General features: G+C 36.8%; 1 protein-coding gene across 2 annotated transcripts; it reads left to right on the top strand.

The window, feature by feature from the left end:
- Positions 1 to 426: 426 nt before the first annotated feature.
- LOC126375913 (alpha-tocopherol transfer protein-like) lies at positions 427 to 13,295 on the top strand. 2 transcript variants are annotated; one of them, XM_050023002.1, is made up of 7 exons: positions 427 to 820; positions 6,875 to 7,034; positions 9,040 to 9,196; positions 9,669 to 9,773; positions 10,661 to 10,808; positions 11,654 to 11,873; positions 12,841 to 13,295. In XM_050023002.1, the coding sequence occupies exons 2-7, from the start codon at positions 6,899 to 6,901 to the stop codon at positions 12,993 to 12,995; spliced, it is 921 nt and encodes a 306-aa protein (XP_049878959.1). In that variant the 5' UTR covers positions 427 to 820; positions 6,875 to 6,898; the 3' UTR covers positions 12,996 to 13,295. The 2 variants fall into 2 exon arrangements, with proteins under 2 accessions (XP_049878959.1, XP_049878960.1); XM_050023003.1 differs by having other exon boundaries at positions 427 to 824.
- The last annotated feature ends 860 nt before the right edge of the window (positions 13,296 to 14,155 follow it).

The following is a 14,155-nucleotide window of genomic DNA, read 5'->3' as shown; positions in this document are numbered from 1 at the left end:
ATAAATAAATAAATAAATAAATAAATAAATAAATAAATAAATAAATAAATAAATAAATAAATAAATAAATAAATAAATAAATAAATAAATAAATAAATAAATAAATAAATAAATAAATAAATAAATAAATAAATAAATAAATAAATAAATAAATAAATAAATAAATAAATAAATAAATAAATAAATAAATAAATAAATAAATAAATAAATAAATAAATAAATAAATAAATAAATAAATAAATAAATAAATAAATAAATAAATAAATAAATAAATAAATAAATAAATAAATAAATAAATAAATAAATAAATAAATAAATAAATAAATAAATAAATAAATAAATAAATAAATAAATAAATAAATAAATAAATAAATAAATAAATAAATAAATAAATAAATAAATAAATAAATAAATAAATAAATAAATAAATAAATAAATATAAAATATCTGTTATCTATTACTGTTATCTATTGGAAGTTTAAACGAAGAAAAAGCTGTACAGCGCCATCTATATCGATTTTGAGGAACGTACCTACCCTGCGAGGTCTGGCATGTCCCCGGCTTTAATGACGGACAATTAGGTTGAATGAGTAGGTATACAATGACACTTGTCCTTGTGTGCATAGAATGCATAATCATACACCCGCTGCGATGTAGGCTGTATATATGTTGCGATATAGTTTATTCTGTAAACAAGTCTTGACCTACAAGGACGCATAAATACGAGGTTTAATAAGTGCAAAAGTATTTACTTGTATTTTATTATAAGTTGGTAATATTGGCGTAGTGAAGTTGTTATTTATCTAAGTACTGTTTTAAAGTAAGTAAGTATTTAAATTTTATTTCGAAAAAAAGTGTTTTAGTGGGTAATTATCTTGATATTGGTGCTGATTCAGATGCCATCTAATTTTATTTTAAGTTATACCTGTCATTTTCTTATCCGTTGAAAAAGAAAGGGACGGGTAACCGACAGGCATAACAATTATGGAATACACGTCAATTTTAAGCAGAAATCTAAAACAACCGTCTAAAAATTTTACATCAGCCAATACCCGGTAGAGTTAAGTAGACAGCACGTGAAACGGATTGCATACCAGCGAGATGCCTATTTAATTCGCCCGGGTAATTCATTCAGTTACTCATTCTTTCTAAAATTAAGAGCTGTCAATCATCCGCCGCTTTCCTTTTCGGCGAATTGTAGCGTGGACAGCGATTCCCGGAACGGCGACTGCTTGACATCACATCTGTCATTTACATGTACAGTTCAAAACACAATTTTAATCACGCTACATACAATATTTTTTTTCCACTGAAATAATTGCATTTTTGGTTCATTTTTGTTTCATAATATTGAAAACCTTCCAGCCTGTTTTATAAATGCAGTAATCTTATGGGAGTAAATATGTGATACAAAGCTACTAGGTATATATACTTACATCTTATGTCGATATTTTTTTTAATATATACTTATATCTTTTCGGATGGCTGGTTACTGGCACCTACTCTCAATTATCAATACAGTCTTGTCTAATCTAGCCTACAAGATCCGACTGCTGAGCAAAGGCCTCCTCTTCCTCTTCCCATCATCGCGATCCTGAACGCATTCCAGCCAGTCCCTCCGGCAAGCGTCCATGTCGTTGCGCCATCATAAGACACAACGCGTGACGATCCGTGCGTACCGCTCAGCGACAAGCATGTCCGGCCCAACCTCATTTAAGTCTGTCATCAATACAATACAAAGTGCTTATTGGATACTGAAGAAACACATTATTTAAACAATCTCAGAGTAATAGTTGTTACAAAAGCGGCCTTATTGCGTAGCTAGAACTTTATGCTGTTAGGTATAGGATATAATTAAGTTTATCAATTAATATATAAATGATAGTTTTAGTAGCAGCAATGATGGATGATGATGTGATAACTTTTAAGAACCGATGTGGAGAGGTTTAAATTAATAAAACACATTGTCATCAATAGACTCTTATTTATATATATAACGTTTATATTTTTAATAATTCTAGAACAGGCGCACACACATAAGCTTCGACGTCCTTTCGTGTTCTTCTCGTACACTGTGTGGCGTATTCTCATTATCTCTCTAGTACTCGAAGAACCTATGAACTCTGCAGCGGGTTCGCTGGGAGAGCATCACCTCGTCAATTACTTATAAACGTAAAAATAGATGAATCCCACCTGATGTACTTTCAAGCAGCCGTAGCTTTACCGTACTTGTTAGGCGCTTGCTGCTATAGGTCCACTCCGGCCTGCTATCGCTTCAACATCATCCTGCGCCCACGTGGTTACTCTCAGGCATTGCCTAAATTCTTATCCCGGACTAAGACTTTTCACCTCATCACCTCAGCATACAAGTAAGTTCGCACTCAGTTGGATCATGAGCAATCTTGGTGGCTTTTAACAGATCAATAGCAACTTCTGTTCCCAGGGAAGAGTGACACTCTTTATGATACATAACGATGATAAGCAGCAATGATTCGATTATTTCGATTATTCGAGTATTTTTATGTAAAAATAAATAAAGTGGATACCTAGGTATTTACATATATTTTAATAGCAAAGGTAAGTATAGCCGAATTACCTTATTGACAAACCTTTCCTTCAACTCTGAAATTGGTAAACGGATGCATTCGTTGTCTTTCAACTTTTTGAAAAACTGGTGACTTTCACATCAGAGAGTAACGTTCAATGAATTTCGTCCAACCTTAGCATATAGGTAACTCGACCAGTCCAGTATCGACCATTCTTTTTCTTGATTATTTGGCAAAATTTATCAACGAATAATTCCAAACACTGATAACCACACAATAGGAGTACTTTGTTTCATCCTTGTTTCACAATTTTTTGATACTTTTATTGAATTTTTACAATGAAATTGAAATTTATTCTATAAAAATAACAATAGACATGACAAATGCTTGACATGACAGGAACATTATTTATTATTTGTAATTTTATTACTTATAATATACTAAACAGTCAAAACATACATACCAAAAACTGTAAATTAGATTGAAAGAAGATTACATGCTATGATAATTTATTAAAATTGTTCAATTTTATTTGATCCTAACTAATAAATAGAACAGAATAAATTCGAATGTGAGTTTGATTGTGTGTTACGTTACAGCACAGCAATAACGAATAAAATAGTACTACCTATAGAAAACACTCTCCACGCGTTTGGAGCCAGGGACAAATATTTTAGGTACTTATTAGGTATTACTTATCTAAATCAAAATTCATTTTATATTATTCAGGCAACGGGTTTAATGATTATAATCATGGTACCTACTTAAACATAATAGTTATGTTTGGTATTCTTGTAACACCTGTTTTTAGACTTCCGACAAGGCTGAATCGCATGCGAGTTTTTTTTTTGACGTGACTTATTGTAGATTTGCCGCAGATGGCATTAACTACTTGGCCGGACAAATGGGGAGCGCTGAAGGCTCTCACCCGGTAATCGCATGCGAGTGTGTGCCTCCGCGCTTGGAAAAAGTTGTGTCAAATTAACATTTATCGAATGACGATGGCAACTTAAAAAAGATTAAGATGACCAAAGACTAGGCTGTATGGGTTAAGCTCCCTTTGCATGCCTTATTTTTAAAGTGGTGTGCCACGTCAACGTAGTTTTACTCTTTGATGATGTTGAAATGATGTTAAAATCTTTTGGTGAGTTTTTTTGTGATTATTATCTCTGAACTTTGGCTAAAATAAGTTCCACATGTCCATGACAATGGCTTAATCTCACTATCTTTCTTTCAGTGTAAAACCCTCAGAATAATAATAACTGTAAAACCACCTAAAAATCATTGGCTTAGTACATTGACTATCGATTATGCTGTTATACCGTCACACGTAATGTGGTTTACCTATGTTTCCGCGTCTTAACGGGGTAGGCAGACCTGTAATATGTCGTTTTGTTGCAGGGTTCAAAGTCCAACTTGGATGTCTATCTTCAAGGGCTACCTGAGGAGTTCCCCATTAAGATAATGTTGTGCTTACACTCGGAGTAATTGTCTTCTACATCTACATCATGCTTTTCGTATAGGACCTGCTATCCAGCGGTTTGCTTCATGATTTTGCCTAAGACCTGCCGTCCAGGCACTTAATATATCACTTTTTGGGTGAAACTTTAGCGTTTAAGTGGTTTGACTAAGCTTTGCTTGATTGTAATAACAGGATTATTCCTAAATTTGTGTTATCATGAAATAACCTAGACATGCTAAACTCTTTGCTGTATAAGAAGAAGTAATGTTAATATACATTTTTTAAAAGTGAAATTTTTAATTCCATCCCCTTTGCTTTGCTTGCAATAGGAGAGTATCATGTTCAAGGCGCCCAATCCTACTCTCTATTTTTTTGCACTCTATTAAGATCCCTTTTATTCTCTAAGTTCGGCAACTAACACCTATGCCCTGGGAACAACCCTTTCTCAATGCCCTGCCGACGGCGTCCTAGAGGTAGGGTGGGCTCATCCCCACACAGAGGCTACGCAGGAAGTTTCATCCTTCGAAATATCCATTACAAGATTTTTAAAGCAGAATTTAACTTAACGAGGCCTATGTTTGCGCCAGCCTGTATTTACATGATAAATGTACTTAATTTTTTTTTTCAATATTCTACCCCTTCAAGGATACAGACGTGATGCTATGTTATGTCCTTTATTCCCTGTAGTTCTAACTGATCAGTTCTACCGTAGAACTATTGTATTATTTCACAATATAAAGAAGGTATAGGTCTTTTTAAAACAATGTTTATAAAAATATATTATTATATCAAAATGGAGTTTCATTAGTTGCAGCCATTTTCTCCACATAAGTACCTATAATTATTATGTTTCTTAAAAGGTAAGTAGCTAGGAAAATAATAAGAGGAAAATTAATTGTAAGTATTTGTCTATTTAAACCAAATCATAAATAAAAAGAATAGGTCTAATACTACTACTTATATAAAAACAACGAACTGAAAATTATAAGAAAACAGCAAAACAGTTTTTACCATAACTGTACAATAACGTCAAAACTCGCTCGACGTAAAGGGAAAATAAGGCATGTCCGTATACACAACAGGACCCTTCGTCTGATTCGATCGACAACCAGAGTTTCACTTTCGTAATATTTAGTACCTTCCGAGTAGTGTAAGAAAAATAATAGTACCTTTACAGTTAAACAAAAAACTTGAATTAATTTCCAGCAGGACCCTCCGTGGTTTGAAGGTCTTCAGACCATTGGTGTATATCCCTGTATAGCGGTGCATTAGTACCTTCAGATTATCTTCGTTTTCTTTTAAAACAAATATTAGTTTATAAGAAATAAATCTACAAAATTTTTATACTGCCAGCAGGACCCTTTTTTGTTTTGGTGCTCTCAGTCTAGACAGTCATATTTCCTAGCAGCAATATATTAGTACTTTTCAAAAAAATATCGCTTCGTTAAAAAATGAGTAGTATAAAGTAATAGTAATAAGACTCTGATTCATTATCAGGGAAAATATTCTAAATAGCATAACGTTACTTCTATTCCCGGAGTTTACTTTACCTATTATTGTTTTATTTATGTGATGCAACCAATTAAATAAAAATTTAGTTTTCATGTTATTTTAGGTAGGTACGTAGTTTAATCGTCGAAGAACATATAATTCAATAATTTACAAAATTGAGGGTAGATGAAAAAAAATAACCGATTTCGTAGTGTCATATCGCATATTAGTAACAGAGGTTCATTTGTGCAGTTACGTATTGTCGTTCAGGTTATTTAAAATATTTTTAATTACTTTTTAATACATTTTTTTTTAATTAAGCGATATTTTTTTGAAAAGTACTAATATACTGCTGCTAGGAAATATGAATGTCTGGACTGAGAGCACCAAAACAAAAAAGGGTCCTGCTGGCAGTATAAAAATTTTGTAGATTTATTTCTTATAAACTAATATTTGTTTTAAAAGAAAACGAAGATAATCTGAAGGTACTAATGCACCGCTATACAGGGATATACGGCCACTCGCCGTAAAGAGAGTCGCCGTAGCGCGAGTCGCCGTTCGGAAAGTCGCTGTCAACGCTACAATTCTTTCGGCGGATAAGAAAATGACAGGTATAACTTAAAGTAAAATTAGGAGGTGTCTGCAGGAATCGGGGCCGTTGTAAAAGTATTATGGATTTGCAAGCTCGTAATCCTTGATTAGTATTTGTGCCCCGTTAATGACGATAGGTTCGCCCCCTATTGCATGAAATCAAACATAGCTGGCGAGCCTACTTTCCCTACTCCTTCGGGCTTACAGGTGTGGTGTGATGCTATGTTAAGTACATAACATAAACAGCCTATATACGTCCCACTGCTGGGCACTCTCCTCAATCAACCGAAAGGATGGGGATATTGTCAAAATCACTTTGTGAGACTGTCCTTGTTTATAAAAAAAAATAGCTTGTATTTATTAACACAATTATATTTTATTATTTTGCAATGTAATTTCTTTAATTAATTCATAAATTTAGCAATGGAATTCTATAGTAAAATTGTTTTATGTTTACGCGGTTATTATCATAATTAAAACACATAATAACGGGTTTTTACCGCGTTTAAATCAGGGATATGAGACTCCCGATATTTCGACACTTTTTCAAGTGCCATGATCACGGGATGACGGGAGTCTGATTTAAACGCGGTAATAACCCGTTATTATGTGTTTTGTCCTTGTTTGGTAAGGATATTGTAGGCTTGAAATATTAACCGTAAAAACACCTCCACTAACCCACAGTGGAGCAGCGTGGTGGAATATGCACCTCCGGTTAATTGAGAGGAGATCTATGCGCAGTATTGGGACGTAGGTATATAGGATGTTTATGTTATGTCTGTAGGTATTGACCTAGGACAGCCCAAAGATGAGTTGCCAAGTGGCGAAGCAGTTCCCTCTAGAAGAAGAATACAAGAAGAACACCGGCATCTCTCCAGCAGACATCGCCAAGTTGCGGGCCTGGCTCAAGACGCAGCCACACCTGCCAGAGGAGCACATTACTGGTGAGATTTTTATAGAGTAAGAGTAAGAAATAGATAGAAGTATGTCGACCAAATGGGGGATGTTCTTAAAAAAGGAACTCTGAACCTGCATGCGTATATGAAACCATTGATGAATGAAGAGTAACGTAGGATAAGTAATGGCAACGGCCTCCGTGGTCCAGTGGCTGAGTGTTGGGCTCACGATCCGGAGGTCCCGGGTTCGAATGGTGGGGACATATCACAAAAATCACTTTGTGATCCCTAGTTTGCTTAGGACATTACAGGTTGATCACCTGATTGTCCAAAAAATAAAATGATTCGTGCTTCGGAAGGCATGTAAAGCCGTTGGTCCCGGTTACTACTTACCGATGTAAGTACGTAGTCGTTACACGAGTCATGTCAGGGGCCTATGGCGGTTCAATAATAGCCCTGATACCAGGGTTGATGAGGTTGGTAATTCACCTTACAACCCACACGATAGAAGAAGAACGTAGGACAGAAAAGTATGTCAAGATGGGAGCAAATGGAATTCCATGGGGTCTGCTTCCCCAGTGGGTTGTTTTTGGGAAACGTAGCCTGGAAATTAACTCGTTACGAACATTGTTATTACTCTAGCCATAGAGGCAGCCAATCAGCTCGCGACACCAAACACTTCAGGACCCCGATACCGACCCCGCCGGCGTGGTCGACGATATCCCTCATTCAGCGCTTATCGCTATCGACCCCCTAGGGTCGATTAATTCATTCAAATATTTTTCCTCTCAGATGACGCCCTGAGCCGAGGTTCGCGTCTTAAACGTTGTACCGGGTGAGAGTCTTCAGCGCTCTCCATTTGTTCGGCCAAGTAGTTAATGCCATCTGCGGCAAATCTACGATAAGTCACGTCAAAAAAAAGAACATTGTTTTTGAATTATATTATTGTAATGAGGTCAACAAAGAGGTCTAACTTCCGCGTGACGCATCAATTATCCTCTACTTGTATAATAACAGCTAATGCATCATCAGACCATCTGTTTAATGTGTTCATAACAGAGTTGACACGAACTAGCTGTAACTGCCTACAATCTCGGCTACTCTAATTGAATGTAAATACTTAATAACATGTCTGAATAGACAATTTATTTCTCGATTATGTTTTCATGTTTGATAACCGACTGCGGCGGAGCAAAAAGGCGGATTAACCTGAGGAGTCAATAGAAAATACAACTTGCAGCTACACTTGGTACTTAACTCCAATACTCAAACGTTCAAATGAACTCTAAACGTTTCTGCGATTCTGCTCTGCATTACCCAAATCTCTTGATAGTTGTGGCTTCCGAATACATCAACTCGGTTACGCTTGCAACAGAAACGGTCAATCAGCTCGCGACAACAAACACTTAAGGACCCATTCCGAGCATAGGTATACGACTGTAGGTGACAGCTCATCGTGTTAGAAAGAACACAGCCTCTCTATCGGTTTTTAGTATACTCCCGAGAAGATAAGCAGCTTCTTCTATCGTGTGGGTTGTGAGGCGGAGTACCGACCTCATCAACCCTGATGTCAGGGTTACTATTGAGCCACCAAAGGCCCCTGACATGGATCATGTATAGACTAATTAAAGCACATAGTAACGGGTTCTTACCGCGTTTAAGTGGAGATATGAGACTCCCGATATTAAACGCGGTAAGATCCCGTTACTATGTGCTTTAATTATGATAATAACCGCGTAAACTTAAAACAATGTGTAGACTACTTACTTACATCAGTAAGTAGTAACCGGGACCAACGGCTTAACGTGCCTTCCGAAGCACGGATCATCTTACTTCTGGACAATCAGGGGATCAGCATGTAATGTCCTAACCAAACTAAGGATCACAAGGCGATTTTTGTGATAGGTATGTCCCCACTGGGGTTCGAACCCGGGACCTCTGGATCGTGAGCCCAACGTTTGTGAGTTTATGTTATGTTTTGCGTTTTATATTTTTATTCGCTCCTAATCCGCCACAGAAAAGAATAACCAAGCTTTATTCCTCTACTGTCCAGACCTGGACCTGATCCTAGTGTACCACTGCTGCGGACGCAGCTCGGAAGTCTCCAAGCAGCTGATAGACCTTCACTTCACTCTGAGGACGCTCTTCACCAGCTTCTTCAAGGACCGCTTCTACGATGACAAAATGAAGTTCGTACATCAACATGTCGCGTGAGTACTTTATAATACGTTCACTACAGTAGTGACATCATTACGAAAACTTTGAGGGATGATTCAGACCATGATTCTAAGTTGATATCAAGTGGAGTTTTCGATCGCAAAAGTATAGAACTGAAAATAATTTACTTAAATAAATAAGTACTAATATTTTCATGACTTTCCGACAAGAAATTCCACATGATATCGACTCAGAATCATGGTCTGAATTATCCCCTTTAGTATTCGTTACGGTGTCTCTAACACGCACCCGTACTTGTATGGCGTGTAAGTGACATTGTAATAAATACTGAGAGGGAAACGAAACGAAAAATTCCACTTGATATTAACTCTGAATCATGTCACTAACACCACGTATATACATATACATAACGAAAACTTCGAGGTATAATTCCGACCATGATTCTGGGTTCATATCAAGTGAAATTTTGCGTCGAAAAAGTATGGTGATTTGTGATATTCCCAGGTTGATGGCCCCACTGCCAACCCACACCTCTGAGGGATACACCGTGTTCTACGCCGGCTTTACGAGTAAGGACCCAAAGGTCTTCGTCTTGAATGACTGTTACAGGTAAAATACGCAGTGTTGGCTGGAAGAAATCTCTTTTAGAGGTAAAATCAAATCAAAAATCATACCAAATACACTTTATTGCATATAACTTAATTTATCTCACCTTTAGTTATAGGTACTTTTTCATTGTTTTTTTTTTTAATAAGGAGCTCTAATTTTGACTTGTTATTTATGTAGGTACAATATACATTTACGTATAATATTAGAGGTAACCCCTTTGTAACATCTTGTATTTTTATGTTATTTTATAAAATTCAATTAAATAATCATTTAATTTTATTAGCAAGGCATACACCAATAAAACATTTAGTTATATTTCAATGCAAATAATTTTGATTAAAATATTTTGAAATATAAATAAATACAAATCATAAATAATATTAAATTTTATCATGTGTAAAATAAAAATAAAATAAAGAATACAGGAAATAAATTAAATTAATAAAATAAAAATGATATGTACCTATTAGATTTTCGAGAAATACATTTCGGAGGTACGTACGTAAGGTAACCTGTATTGGACAGGTTTTCCCTTTGCGGGTTCGGACTTTGGAAGGTCAAACAGACAGTCGCTTTTGTATAAGAACTCGACCAGATAAATCTTCAGGTTTGATAAGCGGACTCTGTGAGAAATGGGATTATAATGTTTTAGAAACAGACACAGTTTATTTTTTCAAAAAACATCTCCTATGATCATTTACTTATAAAAAATATCTAAGTACGTAAATAACTCTTAAGACCCAATTTTTATGTATTTAATTTTATAGTATTTTTAAGGTTAGGTTAGGTTAATGACGGTATTATCTTATAGATATTAAATGTCCGAAATAAAATATACCAAATACATTTTTTACTATTTAATCTGCGCGTGCGCTTATTGTCTGTAGAGCAACGTTGATGCGGCTGGACCTGTGGCAGTATGAGGAGGGGTCGTGGCCGGGGTGGATGCTGGTGCTTGACCTCGACGGCATGACGCTCGGACACCTCGCCAAGATCGACGTGCATTCCGTGCAGCAGTTCTTGTATTATTTGCAGGTGAGACATTATTATTGAGGTTAAGAGTAAGTATGTTATCTACCTACTGTGTTCTTTGGTTCTGTTGTTTACCAGCTTGCTTCTCAAACGGAGAGCACCTATTCGAACCCCGGTACCGGATTTGTACCAATGAGTTAATAATTTGCTAACACAGTTGGCTCGGACATTACAGACGGCGACACGGCTCACCACCTATCACGTTGGTCTAACACAAAGGTCAATGAGGTGTGAGTACTTAGTTCATCTTGCGATGGATTTACCTCTGACTACCCCAATTGGGATATAATCCTGAGCTAATGTTATGTTATGTGGAAGGCTTCTTCTTCTTATCGTGTCGATGGCATTCATTTGTCAGCCCGGTATCTTGGCACCCTGACAGCTTTCTGAACAGCATCCTTGAAGTCTTCAAACAAACAGGTATCACGGCACACGGGGTAAGAACGTCAGGTGGTCTGGAGCGCCACATCACACTCGTAGCTCAGGTGCAATCAGGTTATCTACTTCGGCCAACTAGGGTTCGGAGTCTATTTAAAGATTCCATTTCAGCCTTGTCAGTTCTAGCGAGATCAATTACCAACTCCGTCAACCCTGGTGTGGTGTCAGGATTACTATTCAGCCGCCAAAGGCCCTTGACAAGGCAGTAATTATCAATCACTACATACTTATTACTTTTTTAAGTAAATAGTAACCAAGATCGACTGTTTTACGAGCCCTTCCGAAGCACGGTATCTTATTCTTAATAAGTAAAAAATAATTGTTTAATAAAAAAAGTGTTAAATACTTATATACAAAATGCTTGCTAGACTTCATTTATTTTTCATCCGGTCATCTACCATCAATTCCAGGAAGCAATCCTGGTGAACCTCAAAGGTCTGCACTTCCTGAACGCTCCATCATTCATGGACAGACTGATGATGCTCATTCGACCTTTCATGAAGAAGTCTCTTATGGACATGATGGGCATCCACCAGGTCGGGTCCACCACCTTTGATAAGATCTATCCCATTGAGCAGTTGCCAAGTGGAGTATGTGGCGGGAAAGGCATCAGTAAGGAGCAATTGCTGAGTAAGTCTTATTTTGCCCTTTTTTATTGGTGCTACAAATATCCCTTAGATGAGGCACAACTCGGACACTTTGTACAAAAAACCTCGTTTGACACAGATACTACACATTGGCGTTATCGTACACGCGTGTGTGTGTGTGACGTCTGATGGCTGCCATATGCAATACTCAATTTAACCTGCATTACTTAGGTTAGGTAGATTAGATTAGGTTACTTAGGCTGATATCCGCACACGAAAATGGCGGGGGATTGGTCATGTCTTTAGAAGACCTCTAGAACACACGTCCGGAGAGCCCTGACCTGGTGAGTGCGTGGAAAACGCAAAAGAGGCGGCCCAAAGAGACCTGGCGACGCTCGTTTGACCGGGAATTAAACTCTCGGTGTATCATGGGAGCAAGCTATAGATACTGCAAAAGATCGCGAGGAGTGGAAATCTGTTTCCGAACGGGCAATTACTGTCACATCCAATATTAGAATCAGACGAAAACGTCGGCATCCAATTTCAAAATTCGAACATATAAACCAAACCAAAAACCGATGAAAAATAAACCTAGCTCAGACGCTAGTAGGGAGCGGAAAGTTGTCGGTCGATACGGTATTATTCCTTATTCTATGGATGAGGAAAAAGGCACAAGTGGCATTAATTATTTTCCCGGACAAAATAGCGCTGATGGTCTCATCCGGTGTTTGTAGGAGGTACAAGAAGTTATTTGCACGTGTCATGTGAAAAATGAAAGAAGAATAAATAATAATGATTTATTTCTATAATGAACGCCTCAATACAAACTTATACACAACAAAAAGACACATAAGTAACACCGAGTTATTCAACAATACACAAACACTTAACAGTAATATGTTGAAGGCGTCCAAAATAAAAAAAGGCTCCCTTGGCATCATGCCTTGGCACGGATCGTAGTGCTGTTCTTTGCATCTGGTACCTGCATTAAAACCTATTCTTTTTTGCAGACGAGAACCTGGCAAAACTGGAGGCTGGTAAAGACTACTTCATCCAGGAGAACAAGAAGCGAGTGACGGAGTCCTTAAGGCCGGGCAAGCCGAAGACCATCACCGACATCTTCGGAGGGATCGAGGGGTCCTTCAAGAAACTGGATATTGATTGAGAAAGAAGAGGGAAATTTACAATTGTGATGTTGATTTTTTTAAATAGTTGTAAGGTCCGGTTTCCATCAATGTGGAGTTGTGCTGAGCTGTAGAAAAATATAGAAATTCTACTAGTTACTAAGATGCGTGGCAGTACCAAAAAGGAAAAAAATAATTTGAAAAGACAGCTCAGCATATCTCCTTATTACAGGTGGAGTCTGGACGTACCAGTCAGTCTGAAAGACTACTGGACCATTTTTTAGAAGTCAATAAATTTTCTATGTTGTGTTGTCCTGTGTACAATAAATTATTATATAAATATAAATAATCGACCCACTATATTATTGCCTCTATTATAATATAGAACCAGTACACGGTGAACTCTTCAAACGTGGAAACCAAATGTACAACTGGGGGGTTAAAATGGCCACATCGAAGCAATTCATCTAAGAAAGCCATGAGCCATGTCAGGGGCCTTTGGCGGCTCAATAATAACCCTGACACCAGGGTTTATGTGGTTGGTAATTAACCTCACAACCCACACGATAGAAGAAGAAGATCTAAAGTAAGTGCGCAATGCAAACATGGTCATTTTAACCCCCCTGTTCATTTGTTTTAATTGAGCTTTAGTTTTCATTCAAAAATAATTAGATTTTTGAATTACTAGTCATGACTTGTTATCGACACGAAAGATGAAGACTAATAGAATGGTAGATATCAAACTTTAAAGTAACTAGTATTAGAAAACAGGAATTTCATAAGTAAAAACCAATTAATCTGTATTGGCCTGAAGGATCATAATAATTATATACCGACTGCTGTCCTTACAAAACTCTTATAGCAATTAGCGGTATGGTTGTGCCAAAATTATTGCTATGAACTACAGGGTAGGCGCTTTAGAATACATAATTAATTCATTGTTGGTGATTGAGTCACTTAAGTTAGTTATTATAGCTATAAGTAGAAATATGGTGATTTTATCTACAAATAGATATTCATCTGTAATCATTCCGTTCTATGTCAATAGGTAATAGTCGGCTCGGGTGTATTTGCAAGTCTTAAAGCATTTTTGATTTCTTTTACCTACATTTTCTTTGACTGGACCACAGTCTAGACACTCCATTCAAATATTTATTTTTTAACGTGTGCCGCCTGAAGTCTAAGTGAGAGCGAGACACAG

Source organism: Pectinophora gossypiella, chromosome 20 (assembly GCF_024362695.1).
Source record: "Pectinophora gossypiella chromosome 20, ilPecGoss1.1, whole genome shotgun sequence".
Classification (NCBI taxonomy): Eukaryota; Metazoa; Arthropoda; class Insecta; order Lepidoptera; family Gelechiidae; genus Pectinophora; species Pectinophora gossypiella.
The sequence above is the reverse complement of the archived record's forward strand: the minus strand, read 5'-3'. Positions and strand labels throughout refer to the sequence as shown.